General features: G+C 46.0%; 2 protein-coding genes across 4 annotated transcripts in view; one reads left to right on the top strand and one right to left on the bottom strand.

Annotated features, from left to right (window-relative positions):
* Positions 1 to 16,629, bottom strand: part of FBH1 (F-box DNA helicase 1) — a 217,246-nt gene that overhangs the window by 125,436 nt on the left and 75,181 nt on the right. The gene's annotated exons all lie outside the window — the stretch shown is intronic.
* The window catches only part of IL15RA (interleukin 15 receptor subunit alpha), a 52,472-nt gene that overhangs the window by 24,149 nt on the left and 11,694 nt on the right, over positions 1 to 16,629 (top strand). Inside the window, exons 4-6 of the mRNA XM_086715149.1 lie at positions 7,913 to 8,107; positions 12,833 to 12,925; positions 15,388 to 15,582. Coding sequence (XP_086571275.1) covers positions 7,913 to 8,107; positions 12,833 to 12,925; positions 15,388 to 15,582 — 483 coding nt within the window. The remainder of the gene's footprint in view (positions 1 to 7,912; positions 8,108 to 12,832; positions 12,926 to 15,387; positions 15,583 to 16,629) is intronic.

Genomic DNA, 16,629 nt, shown 5'->3' on the forward strand with positions numbered 1-16,629 from the left:
ATCCAGTCTTTGCCTAGCCATTCCCTCTGGGGACTTCTTATCTCTCGTGTCCTGATTTATGGCATCACTGATTCATGGCTGAATGGAGACTTTCCAGCCACCAGTAATGTAATATTACCTGGGACATCCAAAGTTCCATGGTCAACTCAGGCTCCCTCAGAAGGAGGGAACATTTTATCATAGAGCAGAGTCTAGTATTTTTATTAGACTATCCCTTCCGGTCTACTGTTAAATATTTCTAGAGTGGAGTGTTTTATGATCATTCCTCCCCATTCCACCCCACCCTCCATCTCTAAGTATTTTTCCATCTTTGTTAACATACAGCAAAGCACTACAAACACAGATTTAAGATTTTGGTAGCATGGAACTAAACCCATGGTACTACCAAGCTAAACACACACACACACACACACACACGCATGGGGAGTAGGTACATTTTTTTAAATAAGTAGAATGCATTTATTGTTTTCCTTCTAGAATTCATAACCTGCTGCACGAGTAGCCCAGGAACTGCTGTGGGGGCAGGGAGGAATTGTAGCAATGCCATCAGTGGGATTTGACCCTGGATTAGTTGGGAGTTTCCAGTGTGCTTCATGTCCTCAGTGCTGGTTTAGGCAACGTGTTTAATAAATGTAGAGACAGCACCAACAAGCCCATGTTGGCGGGCTGGCAAAGTTCATCACTTCCCTGTTCTCAGAGCCCTATAATCTAGGCCACCCAACTCAAGATATTCATACTTCCGTGTATGCAATTCCTCTCATGGGGTAAACTGTAGCATGGTGTGTAGATGCAGAGAAGACACAGCCAGACTGCCCAGGTTCCGGGAGTAGGTACATTTTTTAAATGGGGGTGGAGGGATTGGGTCCAATTAAAAACTGCTAGAAGGGAAATTCAGAAGAGCACATCAGGAAGAACCTGTGAAAGAAACCTTCACTGATGCAATCAACACCATAGGTTGAGACAACTTCAAGAGAAACTTTAAATGCCTGCAAGAAAGTAACTTGTGGTGATGCCAAGAGACCCTGCACCATATAGCATGGTTCTTGGATGAGCAGTATCACCATCACCTGGATATTGCTAGAAATACAGATTCTGCAGCCCTGCCCCAGACCTACAACTCAGGAGCTCTGGGAGGACAGGCCAGCACTCTGGGTTTTAATAAGCCCTCCAGGTGGCTCTACTGTATGCTCACATTTAGGAATCACTGACAGAGAGGGCCCAGGATGAAAAGGACGACAGTAAGGAACAGAGCTGATGTAGCAGAATGAAGACTCCAACACGGCAACGATGAACCTATACAACCCACCAAAGCCACAGTCAAAATATTGAACGTGGAAAGAGTGGAAACACTACTCTTAGGCCCTGGAAATGGAATGAGGAACTCTAAAAGGTGTGACTAAGGGACAAGAGAAGAGGGAAAGGCAGCACTGTGAAAACCACAAGGAGGGAAATACGTAAAGAACATTTTCCTGACCAGATTATAATCTCGGCCTGAGTTGTCGAGGGCTCTTAGAGTTTCCTTCCAGAGCAATCCTCAAAGAAAGGGACCCGGGTGACATTCGCCAACTGGATTTTGTTTGGTTACTTACTTTGCTTATTTTTTACCTTATTTATTTGGATGCAATCTCAAACTTAATAGTAAAACTGCAAGAACAGGAAAAAAAGACCTTCTGAATACCCTTTACCCAGATTCACCAACTGTTTACATTCTGCCCCATGTGCCTTATCACCCCTATCTATATATTTATTACGTATGTGTGTTTTCCTCTGAAGTATTTGAAAGTAAGTTGGAGACACTATGCCCCTTTATGCCTAAATACTTCAATATATATTTCCTAAGAATACATCCTCTTACATGCCTTCCTAAAATACAACACTCTCACATAATCACAAAACACTTATCAAAAATCAGGAAGTTTAACCTGGACACAATATTATTATCTAATATTCAGGGCATGTTCAAATTTTGTCAGTTGTCCCAATAATGCCCTTGTTAGCCATTTTCTCCCTGATTCCGAATCTAATCCAGGACCACATGTTACATTTTGTTGCCATGTCCCCTTAGCCTCTTGCAGTCTGTAACATTTCCTTTGCCTTTCTCTATCCTTCTTGATCTCGAATATAGGCCAAGTGTTTTTTAGAATGTCCCTCAATTTAGGTTCAACTAGTGTTTCCTCATGATGAGATTCAGATTATGGATCTGGGGGAGAAATACCACAGGTGTGATGTTGTGTCCTTCTCAGTGAACTGTATCAGGAGGCACATGAACTTGATTTATCCCAGGATTGGTGATTGTGCCACAGGCTAACTGGTCACCATGCAGGGAGGAGATTTGAGGAATGCGTGTCCCACTTAGCTAAACTGACACAGTGGAATCCGCCACACTATATAAATGTCCTGTCCATTATCAAACTTCGATCCGCTCATTCTAGCATTGTTTCTTCCCTCATGCCATCATTCTTTCTCTATTATTTAGAATTATACCTTAAGGAGGGCTTTCTCTTCTCCCTCTGCTCACTTATTTATTCATTTATTTGTTTATATTAGTTCAGACTTACAGAGTTTTGTTTTATGTTGTTCCATAATCTGTCATAATTACTGTCTTTGTTTTGATACTCAAATGGTCCTGTGTGTGGCCAGTGATAGCCAGTTCAGCCTTCACCCTATATCCTTTTGATATGTCACCATCATTCTTTGAGTATCTCCTTACTTTCTGGTACAAGGTATTCCAGGCTCGTCTGGCATGCCTTCCCCATCCTAGCCCTGGAATCAGCCTTTTCCTCAAGTAGCCATGGTTTCTTCTGATGGAGACCAAGATCTGGGCACCAAGTACATTCAGTGCTGATACGTCATTGCTTCTAAGCATTGTAAGAGGACAGAGCTGGAACACGCACAGACACACAAACACACACACATCTGCACATGCACATTCCCATGTACAGACACACGTACACATGCATGAACACACACACACACACACACACACACACACAATGGTTACGTTCTGATATCGCTGGTCCCAATTCTCTTTAACATCATAGGGCACTTTCTAGTCATCCTCTCCCCCCCTTTCCATAGTTGTAACTTCTTCTTCCAACAGTGGGAAACCTGGGCTGTGTTTGTCTTTCTCATTGGTGATGACTGGTTCCCAGAGGTTATCAAGAAGAAAAGAGCATTGACGGTGCCTTTAGACCTTTGCCCTCTGATTTAACAGCATCGATGAGTTTTCAAGGAAAATCTGTAGAGGCTATAAACTTGTCACTGTTTACTCAGTGTCTGTCCTGGTTTACTTTTCCTTTCAAAGAAGTGGCTCTCAACTGTGTGCATGGCACGTTTCCTGTGAACCCTGTCCTAGTTGCTGTGTCAGATTCATTGCTGCAAAACTGAATACACCTGCAATAACACCGGCATTTGGCAGAAGGGGTGTATTGAGCTGAGAGGGGTACTATCTGGCATGAATCTAAGATAAGGGGAATAAGTCAAGCGATTACAGAGAAGACTGCATATTTTTTGAAATCTGTAAGAACTCTGAGTTCACATAGACTCAATAAACTGCCCACACACATAGCAGCCAGCTCCAAGGGGCCATGAAATGAGTCACACTTTAGCACTGATGCCCTTCTACCATAGCATCAATTCTTTATAACTCTTGCTGATATGGTCACCAATGCCTTGACCTTCTAAATCCCCCTCAGTGACAGGTCACAGATGTTTCATTTCAAAGCGTGCCACAAATGCTAAAAGTTGAAAACCACCATTCTAAATGGAGGAGAATATTTTAGGACTTAGAAGATGTAGAACAATCTGCCGAGAAAAATATCCAATGTGGAAACAACACAGAAAACAGCAGAGACTGAAAAAAAAGATGACAGACAGAAGATCAATAGATTCAGAACATTACTTGAACTTAAAAATGGAACGTGAGGACTACCTGGTGAATACAAATGTTCTGGGAGGGATTCAGGAGAACAAGATACAATCCAAAGACCAGATGGGAGAGAGAGAGAAGACAGGGGATGGTAAAGGAAGTAAATCTAAGCAGGCAGATTTCTTCTCTCCTATTAATTTTGTGTATAGAAATTAGTAAGAAAATAGTATTTTTAGGAAACTGATACGTCTAAATCAAGATTATCTTATGACCTCACTGAAAAGGAAAAGAAAATGTTTGAGTCCACTCTAGAAGCCACGTAAATGAAGAGGGAGCATTGAGACTACCAGCATGGAGTGGTAAAGAACAGCACAGATGTATCTTATATTGTACAAAATCTAAGACTAGATTATCGGTGGGGCTTTAAAAGTCAGTGGCTGGATTAAGAACAAAAATCAAACAATCATTTCCTCTCCTGAGACTAGGAAGACTACAGTAAGGCCTGGGCTTTACTGATCCATGGGGCTGTCATAGCTCAGGTGGGCTCAGGTATGAGGCATGCTGGAGCCTCAGCCGGGAGAGCCTACTTCCTGAAGGAGGAAGGGAGAACCCAACAGCTCACCCACTGGCAGGCTGGTCTACCTGCAGGCTGCCAGGTATTTACAGCAGACTGTTCTGACCACATTCTGAATTCGGAGGGGGATCCCTCTGACTCTAATGTGTAAAGAAGCCCAGCTGGCCGGTGGGATACGGCATAAGGGGCCTGGGCTGTGAGTTCATGTCCTGGCAAACCTAAGTGAGCAGCTGGGGAGTGTGGCAATCCAGGGGTTGCTCTCTGCAGGAAAACACAAGCAAGACTTGGGCAGAGGAATCAGGGGGCTAGTCCTGAAAGCTAGGGTTCCTAGGAAGAGACAGGCCAGCCCACAGGAAGCAGGTGAAAAGGAAGGAGAAAGCTGCCATTTGGGGGCCCGTGGCTACCAAAGCAGACCCCAGATCCTGCCCAACCAAAAGAAGTCTCAGATTGCAGGAAAGCAAACACAGACACTATTTGGGTAAATCAAACTAGACTGGCTTATTTGAAGGATGCAGAAGGAAACCAGCACCACTCACAATGCCCAGGTTAAGATCAGAGAGTCATTACATTTTCTGGGACGGGTGGGGATTCACATTCCAGAATCCAGAATCCTCACTATGACATGGAGAGCTACAGAAGATGGTTACATTTTCCAGATTCTGTCCCCCTCAGACCTTGCACCAAAGTCTACTATGGACAGGTGACTGAACTCACCTCATCCATTTGGGATTTGGGCCATTTACAGTATTTTCAAGTAGTTAAATCATCAGATTTGCAGACTAGAACTGTGTGTTCCTGGGATATATCCAGATATGGGGATCAAGAACTTCAGTAGGTATCACGCCCTCAAGTCATTAGACCAGGTCTGGAGCTTACCCTGCAGATCTACTGAGCACCTCTCTGTAGAGGTGCCACAAAAATGAAATCAATGTACATGGTCGGGCAAGTCCCAGGACATGGGGTTTAACCAGTAAGTTTCATACCAAAGAAAATCTTAGGGTCTAAATCTTGCTCAAATCTTTCAACTTCTAATTAGAAAGGGTGGGGGGCATTTTCAACACTGTAGCACAGACTGGAGAAAACTTGAATCGGTCTAGCTCTGGCTCTTACCTTCTTTTGGTACCATTCTTCTGACAAAAGGTATGTTAGTTTTCACTGGGCATGCACTTCGTCACACCCACAGTCTGCTGGGAGTGACTGGTGGGTTGTCTCCCAAAAGAGGGCCCAGAATCCTCCCAATGGCTTTGCAAAACCTCTTGGCTTCAATTTTACCTCAAGCTGCCTTAACTGGCTCAGAGAAAGCCAAAAATACCTAATTCTAGAATCTTCTGCATTTCTCACATTTATTTCACAGGCAACATCTTACAATAGAAGCAGTGAACACTCACACTTGGCATGATTTACCCCTCTCTTGCCCTAGATTCAACTGAGGTCTGAGTTCCTATGGCAGGGTACCCCAAAATCCCTCACCCCAACTTATTTCATTATGAAGAATTTCATGTATTTTATTTATATTTTTTTTTAATTTTTTTTCAACGTTTTATTTATTTTTGGGACAGAGAGAGACAGAGCATGAACGGGGGAGGGGCAGAGAGAGGGAGACACAGAATCGGAAACAGGCTCCAGGCTCTGAGCCATCAGCCCAGAGCCTGACGCGGGGCTCGAACTCACGGACCGCGAGATCGTGACCTGGCTGAAGTCGGACGCTTAACCGACTGCGCCACCCAGGCGCCCCGAATTTCATGTATTTTAAACAGTATGTAACATTTGGGCACAACTAATATTCTGCCAGCCCTCATCAGTGTGGCCTTCCATCTGTGGCCAGTGGCCAGCCGCCCGGCCCCCATCATTGCCCGCACCCATCCCAATTGGTCAGCATCTCGGTGGCACTGGTTATTTATTAACTATTTCAATTTTCACCCTGGCATAGATGTAATCTATGAAAAGGAAAAACATCCATTTACAAAACAGCTGAAGAAACAGACCATTCCAAAAACTTTCAAAAGCATTTTTAACAGGTAAAACATTTGTACTACTAAAAATTCAGAAAGTATGGAAAGGAAAAAAGTGAGAAGCTATGATAAGGCATTCAGTAAAAAGTCTCCCACTCCCAGTGTGTCCTCAGCTGTCTCTCCTCCAGTGTTAATAGTCTTTTGCATCTTTTCAGAGATTTTATGTACAGACAAAAAATTGTGGATAGGTACCATTTCTTCTTTTTTCACCGATGGCAGCAAATGACACACGGGGTTCTGTTCGTCTTCTTCCTAATGTAACAGTGTATCTGGGAGATCTTTCCACTTCAGTGATAAAGAGCACCCTTTCGTCTGTTACAGAGGTCTGACTAGCACTTCTTCCAGGAGTAGCTGTACTGTAAGTTACTAAATTAGTCTCCTGCTGACCACATGCGAGGTAATTCACACAGATACTGGCTACCATAATCAATAACTCTGTACATACTCACTTCATAAATATGCCAGCATGTCTGTCGGGAAAATTCTTAGAAGCGAAATCGCTGGGGTAAAGGGCATGTGCATAATGAATGTCATTCTCTGAACAGGTGTTTCTTGAACACCTTCTCTTGCCAGTTACTGTACTAGGCTCAGGGAGGGTGGTGTCGGGCAAAACAGATGTGGCCCCCACCCTCTAGAGCTCGCAGCGCACATTAGGAGACAGACAGACAGACATTATAACATCTCAGTGTCTTCCATACATCCCTGAAGGCAGCTGACTGCGCAGGGAAAGAACACGGAACTATGGGACCTGGCTGCTTTGAGGGGGGAGCGGCAGGGAGGGAAGGCTTTCCTGAGAAAGTCATGTTCAAGTTAGGGAGGATGGCAGGAGATGGGCTGGGGAGAGCGGTAGGCATGGTGAGTGGCCGAGGGTGGGGGGGACCGAAGGCCAGTGTGGCCGGGGGTGGGGGGCAGGGGGAGAGTAGCTAGGGAGGAGGTGGGGCCCCATCCAGCAGAGCCTTGAAGACTTCTTGAGGATGTGAGTTTTTATCCTAAGAGCAGCGGGCAACCAGGAAAGAGTGAAGCCATCATATGCATTTCTGAAGATACCTGGCTGTGTTACAGAAACGGATGAAAGGCTTTCAGGGAGAACAAGCAGGGAGAGCAATCCCAGGGCTGTTACTGTTTTCAGGCAAGAGAGCTCAGAGGCCCAGGCTGCGTGGGCCGGGAAGACCAATAGCAAGGGGAGGGCAGGGAGAAGGGTTTCCACTGATGACTCCCCAGTCCCGAGCCATGCTGGATGGCGAGCGCCTAAGGCAAGGCTCCTGGGAGGCCTCTAAACGATGAGAGCCCTTACTGAACGTTTTCCACATGCTTGGAATGTGGGGTGTATCCTAAGGGGCCCCCAGGAGAGCCAGTCCCTGGCTCGAAGGTGCTGAGTGCCACCCAAGTGACCCTGGGGAGCTCCTCTGAGCCAGCTGAAATGTGGTCACCTCTCCTCTCTTGTCTGCACCTTTGCAGGCGTCACGTGCCCTCCTCCCACATCTGTGGAACATGCAGACATCCGGGTCAAGAGTTACAAACTGAACTCCACCGAGCGGTATACCTGTAACACTGGCTTCAAGCGGAAAGCCGGGACGTCCACCCTGACAGAGTGCGTGCTCAACAAGACCACGAACACTGCCCACTGGACAATTCCCAATCTCAAGTGCATCAGTAAGTACACGGCCCTGCGCTGTCTCTCTGTCCCCCTCGCCAAGACCGTACAGAGAACGGAAGGCAGTGTGGAAGGCTGCGGGAGCCCATGTCTTGGGGAAGGGGGACAAGACGTTTGTGTGGAAGTCTGAGGCTAACTGAACCGTTGGACCTCTAAACAACACCTCTGGGGGTGGGAAATGTACAGGATTTAGGGTCACACGATTCTGAGTTCCAACCCTGGCTCGGCCCCGCACCACCCTGAGCAAGGGCCTTCCTATCTTGGAACTTCGTTCATCATCTAGAAAATGAACCTGAGGTCAACATTGCGGGTTGTAGCAATGTTAAGTGAGCCCTGATCAACATTCACTACAGCCACACCTCATTCTGTTGCGCTCTGCGGTGTTGCACTTTACACATAATCGTGTGTTTTGTTTTGTTTTGTTTTTATGAACTGAAGGTTTGTGGCAATCCTGCCTCAAGCGAGTCAGTCTGTTGATGCCATTTTTACAACAGTAGTTGCCCACTTTGTGTCTCTAGGTCACAGTTTGATAATTCTTGATGTATTTCAAACTTTCTCATATTTGTTGTGGTGATCTGGGATCAACAGTCTTTGGTGTTCCTACTGTAATTGCTTTGGGGTGCCACAACCCACACCCATGTAAGGCAGTTAACTTCATCAGCCGATGTTGTGTATGTATCCTGAGTGCTCCATCGACTGACTCCTACCTCATCTCTCCCCCTCCTCGGACCTCCCTGTTGCCGGAGACTGAACAATATGGAAATTAAGCCAATTAATAACCCTACAATGGCCTCTAAGTGTTCACGTGAAAGTAAGAATCACATCTCTTCTCAAATCAAAAACTAGGAATAAATAAGCTTAGTGAAAAAAAAGCATGTCAAAAGTCAAGACAGGCCAAAAGCTGGGACCCTTGTGCCCAACAGTTGGCTAAGTTGTGAATACAAAGGAAAAGACCTTGAAGGAAACTGAAAGTGCTACTCCGGAGAACACATGAGTGTTTCTTTCTGGAGAAAGTGTGAGTGGTCTGGATAGAAGGTCAAACCAGCCACAACATTCCCCTAAGCCAGAGCCTCACCCAGAGCAAGGCCCGACCTCTCTTCAGTTCTATGAAAGCTGACAGGGGTGGGGAAGCTTGAAGCCAGCAGAGGTGGGCTCAAGAGATTTGAGGAAAGGAGTCGTCTCTACAACATAAAAGTGCAGGTGAAGCGAGCAAGTTATCCAGAAGATCTGGCTTATCCAGATGATCAACGCAGATGAAACAGCCTTAGAGTGAGAGAAGACGCCATCCAGGACTTTCATAGCTGGAGAGGAGAAGTCAATGCCTGGCTTCAACGCCTCAAAGGACAGGCTGACTCTCACATGAGGGCCTAATGCAGCTGGTGACTTTGGGTTGAAGCCAATGCTCAATGACCATTCCAAAACTCCTAGCACCCTTCAGAACTATGCTAAATCCGTTCTGCCTGTGCTCTGGAAATGAAACGACAGAGCCTGGATGACAGCACTTCTGTTTACAACATGGTTTGCCGAAAATTTTTTTTAAGTTTATTTATTTATTTTGAGAGAGACAGAAATGAAGAGAGAGCACAAACAGAGGAGGGGCATAGAGAGAAAGAGAGAGAGAATCCCAAGCAGGCTCTGCAATGTTAGCACAGAGCCCGACGTGAGGCTCGAACTCATGAACTTCAAGATCATGACCTGAGCTAAAACCAAGAGTCAGTCGCTCAACTGACTGAGCCACCCAGGTGCCCCATAGTTTCCTGAATATTTTAAGCCCACTGCTGAGCCCCACTGCTCAAGACGACTCCTCTCAAAATATGACTGCTCATTGACAATGCACCTGGTCACCCAAGAGCTCCGATGGAAATGGATAATGGCATTATTATTGTTCTCATGCCTGTTAACACAACACCCATGCTGTAGCCCATGGCTCAAGGAGTCATTTCAACTGTCAAGCCTTATTATTTAAGAAATACATTCCATGAGGCTATCGCTGCCATTCCTCTGATGGATCTGGGCAAAGTAAATTGAAAACCTTCTGGAAAGGATTCTCCATTCCAGATGCTATTAAGAACACTCATGATTTGTGGGAAGGAGTCAAAATATCAACATTCACAGGATAACAGGAGTTGGGAGAAGTTGGTTCCAGCCCTCGTGGATGACTGTGAGGGGCTCACGATCTCAGTGGAGGGAGTCACTGCAGATGAGGTGGAAACAGCGAGAGGACCAGAATCAGAAGTGGGGCCGTGAGATAGGACTGAATGGCTGCAATCTCAGGATAAAACTTGAATGGATGAGGAGTTGCTTCCCATGGGTTCCTGAGATGGAATCTATTCCTGCTGAGATGCTGTGAAGATTGTTGAAATGACAACAGAGGATTCAGGATATGACACAAACTCAGTTGTAAAGCAGCAGCAGGTTTGAGAGCATTGACTTCAATTTTGAAAGTTCTACTGTGGGTTAAATGCTATCAAACAGCATCACCTGCTACAGAGAAATCACTTGTGAAAGGAAGGGTCAGTTGCTGCAGCAAACTTCATTGGGGTCTCTTATTTTGTTTTGTTTTGTTTATTTATTTTGAGAGACAGTGAAAGAGAGAGAGTGTGTGCACTCAAGTGGGGGAGGGGCAGAGAGAGAGGGAGAGAGAGAATCCTGAGCAGGCTCCACATAGAACCTGATGCGGGGCTCAAATCCATGGACTGTGAGATCATGATCTGAGCCAAAACAAAGTGTCAGATGCTTAACCAACTGAGCCACCCAGGTGCCCCCACTGGTGTCTTATTTTAAGGAATCACCACAGCCACCCCAACCTTCAGCAACCACCACCCTGATCAGTCAGCAGCCATCACCATCGAGGGAGGACCCTCCACCAGCAAAAAGATTATGACTCACTGAAAGCTCAAATGATGGTCAGCATTTTTTAGCAGGAAAGCATTTTAAATTAAGGTATGTATATTGATTTTTTTAGGCACAATGTTATTTCCCATTTAATAAACTATAGTGTAAACATAACTTTTCTCAGGTTCAGGTTGTACAGATTGTTGTATTAATCCTCAAATAAGTTTTCTAGGTATGCAGGATGGTTTAGTGTTGATCTGGCTCTATTTCAGGGACAAGAGACGCAAAAAAACTTCCATGCTGTTCCGCCATCTTGGCCCCTCCCTAAACACAACTTTTCTATGCACTGAGAAACCAAAATATTCATCTGACTTGCTCTATTGCCACATTCACTTTATCATGGTGGTCTCGAACTGAACCCACAATATCTCTCTGAGTTATGCCTATATTATTACTATCAGTGCTTTAAGATTATGATAGAATTTGGCTACAGACAAGGGTGTATGCTCACAGCATGCTTGCTTTCCAGAGATCTTTCCCAATTTCTTCCTAGAAGATGGTGTGCAGGGAAATTATTACTGTTCTCTGTTGTTAGCCACCCAGGAGAATGGGGGTACCCACTGAGCAGATTCCCTTAGCCTGGTCACCCATGGCTGGTGTCCAGCCAGCACTCCAGAGCACGTGTGAGGGAAGGTTGTCCGAATCAATTATTTGTAACCGTCCACAACTGGGTAATTTTGCCAGAAGAAGTCAACAACCTTGGAGTGGAAGCCAGTAGGGCTATTTCCAGGACTATTAAGTCCCTTACTTTGGAAACATAAAGATTAGCTCATAGTTTATTGCATATTTGGTGGATATCCAACTGCAAGCTAGATACTTTCTCATATAACATTTGTGAACATTCTCAACTCCTCTCTGGGGAAGGGGACAGAAGGAGTTGTTCTAGAGCAAATTCCCTCTGCTGTAAGAGTCCTTGAAGAGCCAGACTTTCTCACTGAGTGTGTGCTCCTTCCCTCTCCCCCTGCACGTCCGTCTCGCAGACATCAGGGCAAGGAGGAAGCCTTCTGTTTGTTGCAAGGGAATCACTCAGCGGCAGAACATAGTACCACATGGCATCAAATGCCACTCCAATGATGAGCTGGGTGAGGACAGGTACGAGCAATAGCACTGTGGCAAAAACACAGAGTAGACAGCTTACTCTGTCCAGTCCGGGCACACGCTGGTACCTATAATCCAGGGGCAAAAATAAGGGCTTTCCACTGCAGGGAGAGTGACTGTTTCTTTGAAGTTCCAATCCATTTGGATGGATGAATCCAGGATGGAGAAGAGTTGTAGGCTCTGAACCAGCTGGTGGGGGGTGGGGGGAGAGGAAGGAAGGGGGGAGACCTGGAATTACAGACTTGTAGAACCTACAGACTCGAGCACCCTGAGACTTCACTGGCACAAAGACATCTCACCTTCTGCCACTAACAACTCCCTCCATTACTTTTCCTAACCTCTTGTGCTTAGGATGCTTTTATTTTATTTTTTTTTCCTTACAAAATAACTGAAGCTACTGAGTAGTCATGTATTTTCCCATGTAAAAGACAACATTATAAAACTGAGTTGGTCTCATGAATACCCTTCTACCCAAAAATAAAAGACATTTGATATGTGCGCAACTTTTTGGAAAGCCTAGAAAAATAGTTGGCAGTCTGTTTGCATTTGCATGGGAATGACCGATTGGGACACATTGTTTGTTGACTATTTCTTGTGCTTCTGACCTCTCCCAGGAAGCCGGATATCTCCATTTTAAATTTCTGTATGTATTATTTTTTTATTTATAGCCAGTTCTGAAGCAAGTCTCCACCCTCAGGCTCATAAATGCCATGTGGTTATGCTCTCTCTAGGAGACCCCTCCCTGACTCATCTAAAGCCATCCTCTACAGAAATGCCGGCAGGGGTGACCCCAGAGCCAGAGAGCACCTCCCTTTCTGGAAAAGGTAGGGATGTTGGAAACGTTTTAAGGACTCCCATTCTCCACCACCTGTCAGGTCCCCACAAATGTGTCAGATTCTTGAGGCCCTGCTGGAGTCCCACTGCAGACTCCAACAAACAGAACCCACTTTTTATTTGAGTTAAAATTAAATTTTATAGTAGCTTCATTTTCTCTTTTAAATCAAAGGTGCTTGATATCCAGGCTTCATTGGACTTACAATAAAACCTTGGTTTGCGAGCATAATTCGTTCTGGAAACATGCTTGTAATCTAAAGCACTCGTATATCAACGCGAATTTCAAGAACCATTGGCTCAGGTATGATCATGTGATGTTCAGCGTCACGTACAACCTGTATTGCAAGACATCACTGGTTTATGAAGTTAAAATTTATTAGAAATGTTTGCTTGTCTTGTGGAACACTCACAGAACAGGTTACTTGCAATCCAAGGTTTTCCTGTAATTAATAGTGGTTCCAAATCCACTTTTCATATGCCGGATCAGACTTAGTTGCAGATGTATTTCCTCATCAAGAATTGAGGAGGATCTGAGGTTTTGCCTGCCTGGTGTGTTAACCCACCAAAACTTCCTGGGTGCCAGCAGAGAACAGTAGCTCCCCAATTCAGAGACCAAGGACTCCCTTACAGGGCTCAGCAGTCAGCGGGAGCGTGGGCATGTTTTTGTCAATTCCCTCCTCCCTGTGTCCCACGGGGGCAGCAGGGATGGGTCTAGAAGATGCCTGTACATCCAGCAGGCTGCCCCACAGGAGAGGAGGCTGAGTTCAAGCAACTGGAGTCTTTTATAACTGGCCAACCATGTCTGCCCTTTGCTCCAGAGGGAAGTGCCATCTCCACCTTCCGAGATTTCATGAGCATCCTTGAAAAGTTAGTCCTGAGAAAGGGCTGTCAGGGACTCTGCTGACAAGGCATGGGGAAACATGAGGGACCCCTGAAGAATTGTCCCCCAACCATCCCAACTATGACAGCTCTGGTAAAAAGCTGCAAACACCCCGCATTTCCAGGGTCTTTCTTAGGTAATCTTCTATCCCAATTTGCTCAGCACTGTCCTGATGTGTTTTTCTTTTTAAATGTTTATTTATTTTTGAGACAGAGACAGAGACAGAGCAGGGGAGGGGCAGAGAGAGAGGGAGACACAGAATCCGAAGCAGGCTTCAGGCTCTGACCTGTCAGCACAGAGCCCGATGCAGGGTTCAAACTCATGAACCAAGAGATCATGACCTGAACTGACGAAGTTGGACACTTAACCAACCCAGGTGCGCCCCGGCACTGTCCTGATGTCAAGAAAATTTGAGACCTTAGCTGCTTGGGACAATGTGCTCTATATCCTGGGAAAGCCTTACTTTACACTTAACTCTTGATGTTTTATGTCTGGTCATCCAGTGGCTTTTCCTGGCCCTTGTCTCCCCCTTTTGGCCCCAGGCGTAGTCTCTCTGCTGCCGTTGGCAGCTCTGAGCTAGAACACGGCTTCTTAGCTGTGGATGCACACTGGGATCTCCTTGGAACTCTGGTGGTCTGGGGAGCAGTCTGGGAATTCGGGTTCTAGAAGCTCCCCAGGTGATTCTCAGGGAGCCAAGGCTGAGAACCAATGCTGAAGGGAAGACAGGCCAGAAGGAGGTTTCCTCCTCGTTAGTTAGTTGACTACAAACAAGAGGATATAGTAGAGTACTGGCTACATTTAAGTTTGGGGTAATTCCAAGACCCCTTTGACCCAAGTCATGCCCGGATCACCCACTGACAAGAATAATCAAGGGGCCTCTCCCAGCCTTGCTTCATGCATCAAACACGTGGTCAGATGAAACTGTGCCATCAAACTCTCAGACATGAGAGTGCAATGGAAGACCCATTTTTCATGGAAAGAGAATAGTGAAGTCTTGCCACCACGCCTCACAGTTTGGGAGTGGCTATATGCCAGTTAGCACAGGGAGGGTGAGGACATAAACACCAGGAGGGCTGCCCTCCCTTAGATCGGGGCAAAACCAGGGCACTGTCTTCAAATACTCTAAAACTCGGTCTGGCTGAATCTCAGGCTTCCCCTTATTTCAAAAGTTGTGTGCAAACAACGCAGAAAGGAAACTAAAATCAGCAGCCCAGATATCTTTGGTAAATACAGTCATACTTGTTTTTTGAGATCAGTCTCTCACTGCATCTTCCGAGCCTTCTCTAGTAAACAAGCCAGGAACGACTCGAATCCGTGGGATCTTTAGGTTACGTGCACCATGATAAATAGCTGTAGATCCTCTCGTGTTCTCAAATGTCCCTCGGCCATCCAGATGGAGGAATAGGCTACTCACTGAAGGGATTTCCCCAAAGAGCCCTGGAGGAGGGTGCTGGGCGAGGGCCGGCCCGGGGTGGGCTCACTAGAGCAAGTCTGAAGTCCACTGTCTTCTAGAGCTGCACGGAGACACTCTTCAAAGTATTTATGTTCTCCATATCTTGCACTTTCCTACAGAGCCAGCTTTCACTTCCAAGTCAGACAGCACAGTGGCCACAAAGGCAGCTACTGAGCCAGGCTCCAGGCTGATACCATCAAAGCCTCCGGCTGCGGGAACCACAGGGGTAATCAATAATGAACCCTCCCGAGCCCCAGCTCAGACAACAGCAAAGGCCTTGGAACACACCCCCTCTGCCTCGCAGGAGACGCCAGGTTAGCACTGGCTTTGCATACTTTAGGAGAGGTCAGCAGTCCATGAGATGTGGGTGGAGACCTCGAGTGAGCTGGCTGCCTAGCATCACACCTTGCAATCCAAAGTCCAGGCCACTCAGCAACCCTCCGCCTCCTGCTCTGTGCCACAGCCTCCTTGCTCTGCTCTCTAACCTCTGTGCTCTGCCTTGGCTCAGTCCAGCTGGAAAAGAAAGTCCGTCTCCCAGAGGTGAGAAGGCTCGGCGTATTGACCTGCATCGGCTTTGCCGATCTGAATGGTATCCGCCGTCTCCCAATATGGGAGGACGGTGGAAGCTTTCTGCAATCTGGAGTCACAATCTGCGGTATGAAAGAGCCCTTGGTAATCTGCGTCTGCCGCAAAGGCATATCTGATTCTTTGTGGGGGTTTTCTTCGCTACCACAAAATACATTTGACTACATTCCCCATTCTGCACCTTTCATCCCCATGACTTGGTCATCCCATAACTGGAAGCCTGTATCTCCCGCCCCCGCTTCACCCACCTGGCCCATGCCCCCCACACTCCTCCCCTCTGGCACCCATCAGTTCGTTCTCTGTATTTATGAGTGTTTCTGCTTTTGTCTGTTTGTTCATTTGTTTTGTTTTTTAGATTCCACATCCAAGTGAAATTGTACGGTATTTGTCTTTCTCTGTTTGACTTATTTCACTTAGCCTGATACTGTCTAGGTCTGTGTTGTTGCAAATGGCATGACGTCATTGTTTTCTATGGCTGAGTAACATTCCGTTGTGACTATACACACCACATCTTCTTTATCCATTCATCTATTGATGGACACTTGGGCTTGCTTCCATATCTCAGCTGTTGTAAATAGTGCTGCAATAAACATTCGGGTGCATATAACTTTTCAAATTGGTGTTTTTGCTTTCTCTGGGTAAATACCCAATAGAATTACTGGATCATGTGGTAGCTCTTTAATCTTTTGAGGAACCTCCATGCTGTTTTCCACAGTGGCTGCACCAGTTTACATTCCCACCAACAGTGCACAAGTTTCCCTTTTCTCCACATCCTC

The sequence above is a fragment of the Puma concolor genome, chromosome B4, assembly GCF_028749965.1.
Source record: "Puma concolor isolate L17-30 chromosome B4, mPumCon1.1.hap2, whole genome shotgun sequence".
In the NCBI taxonomy this organism is placed as follows: domain Eukaryota; kingdom Metazoa; phylum Chordata; class Mammalia; order Carnivora; family Felidae; genus Puma; species Puma concolor.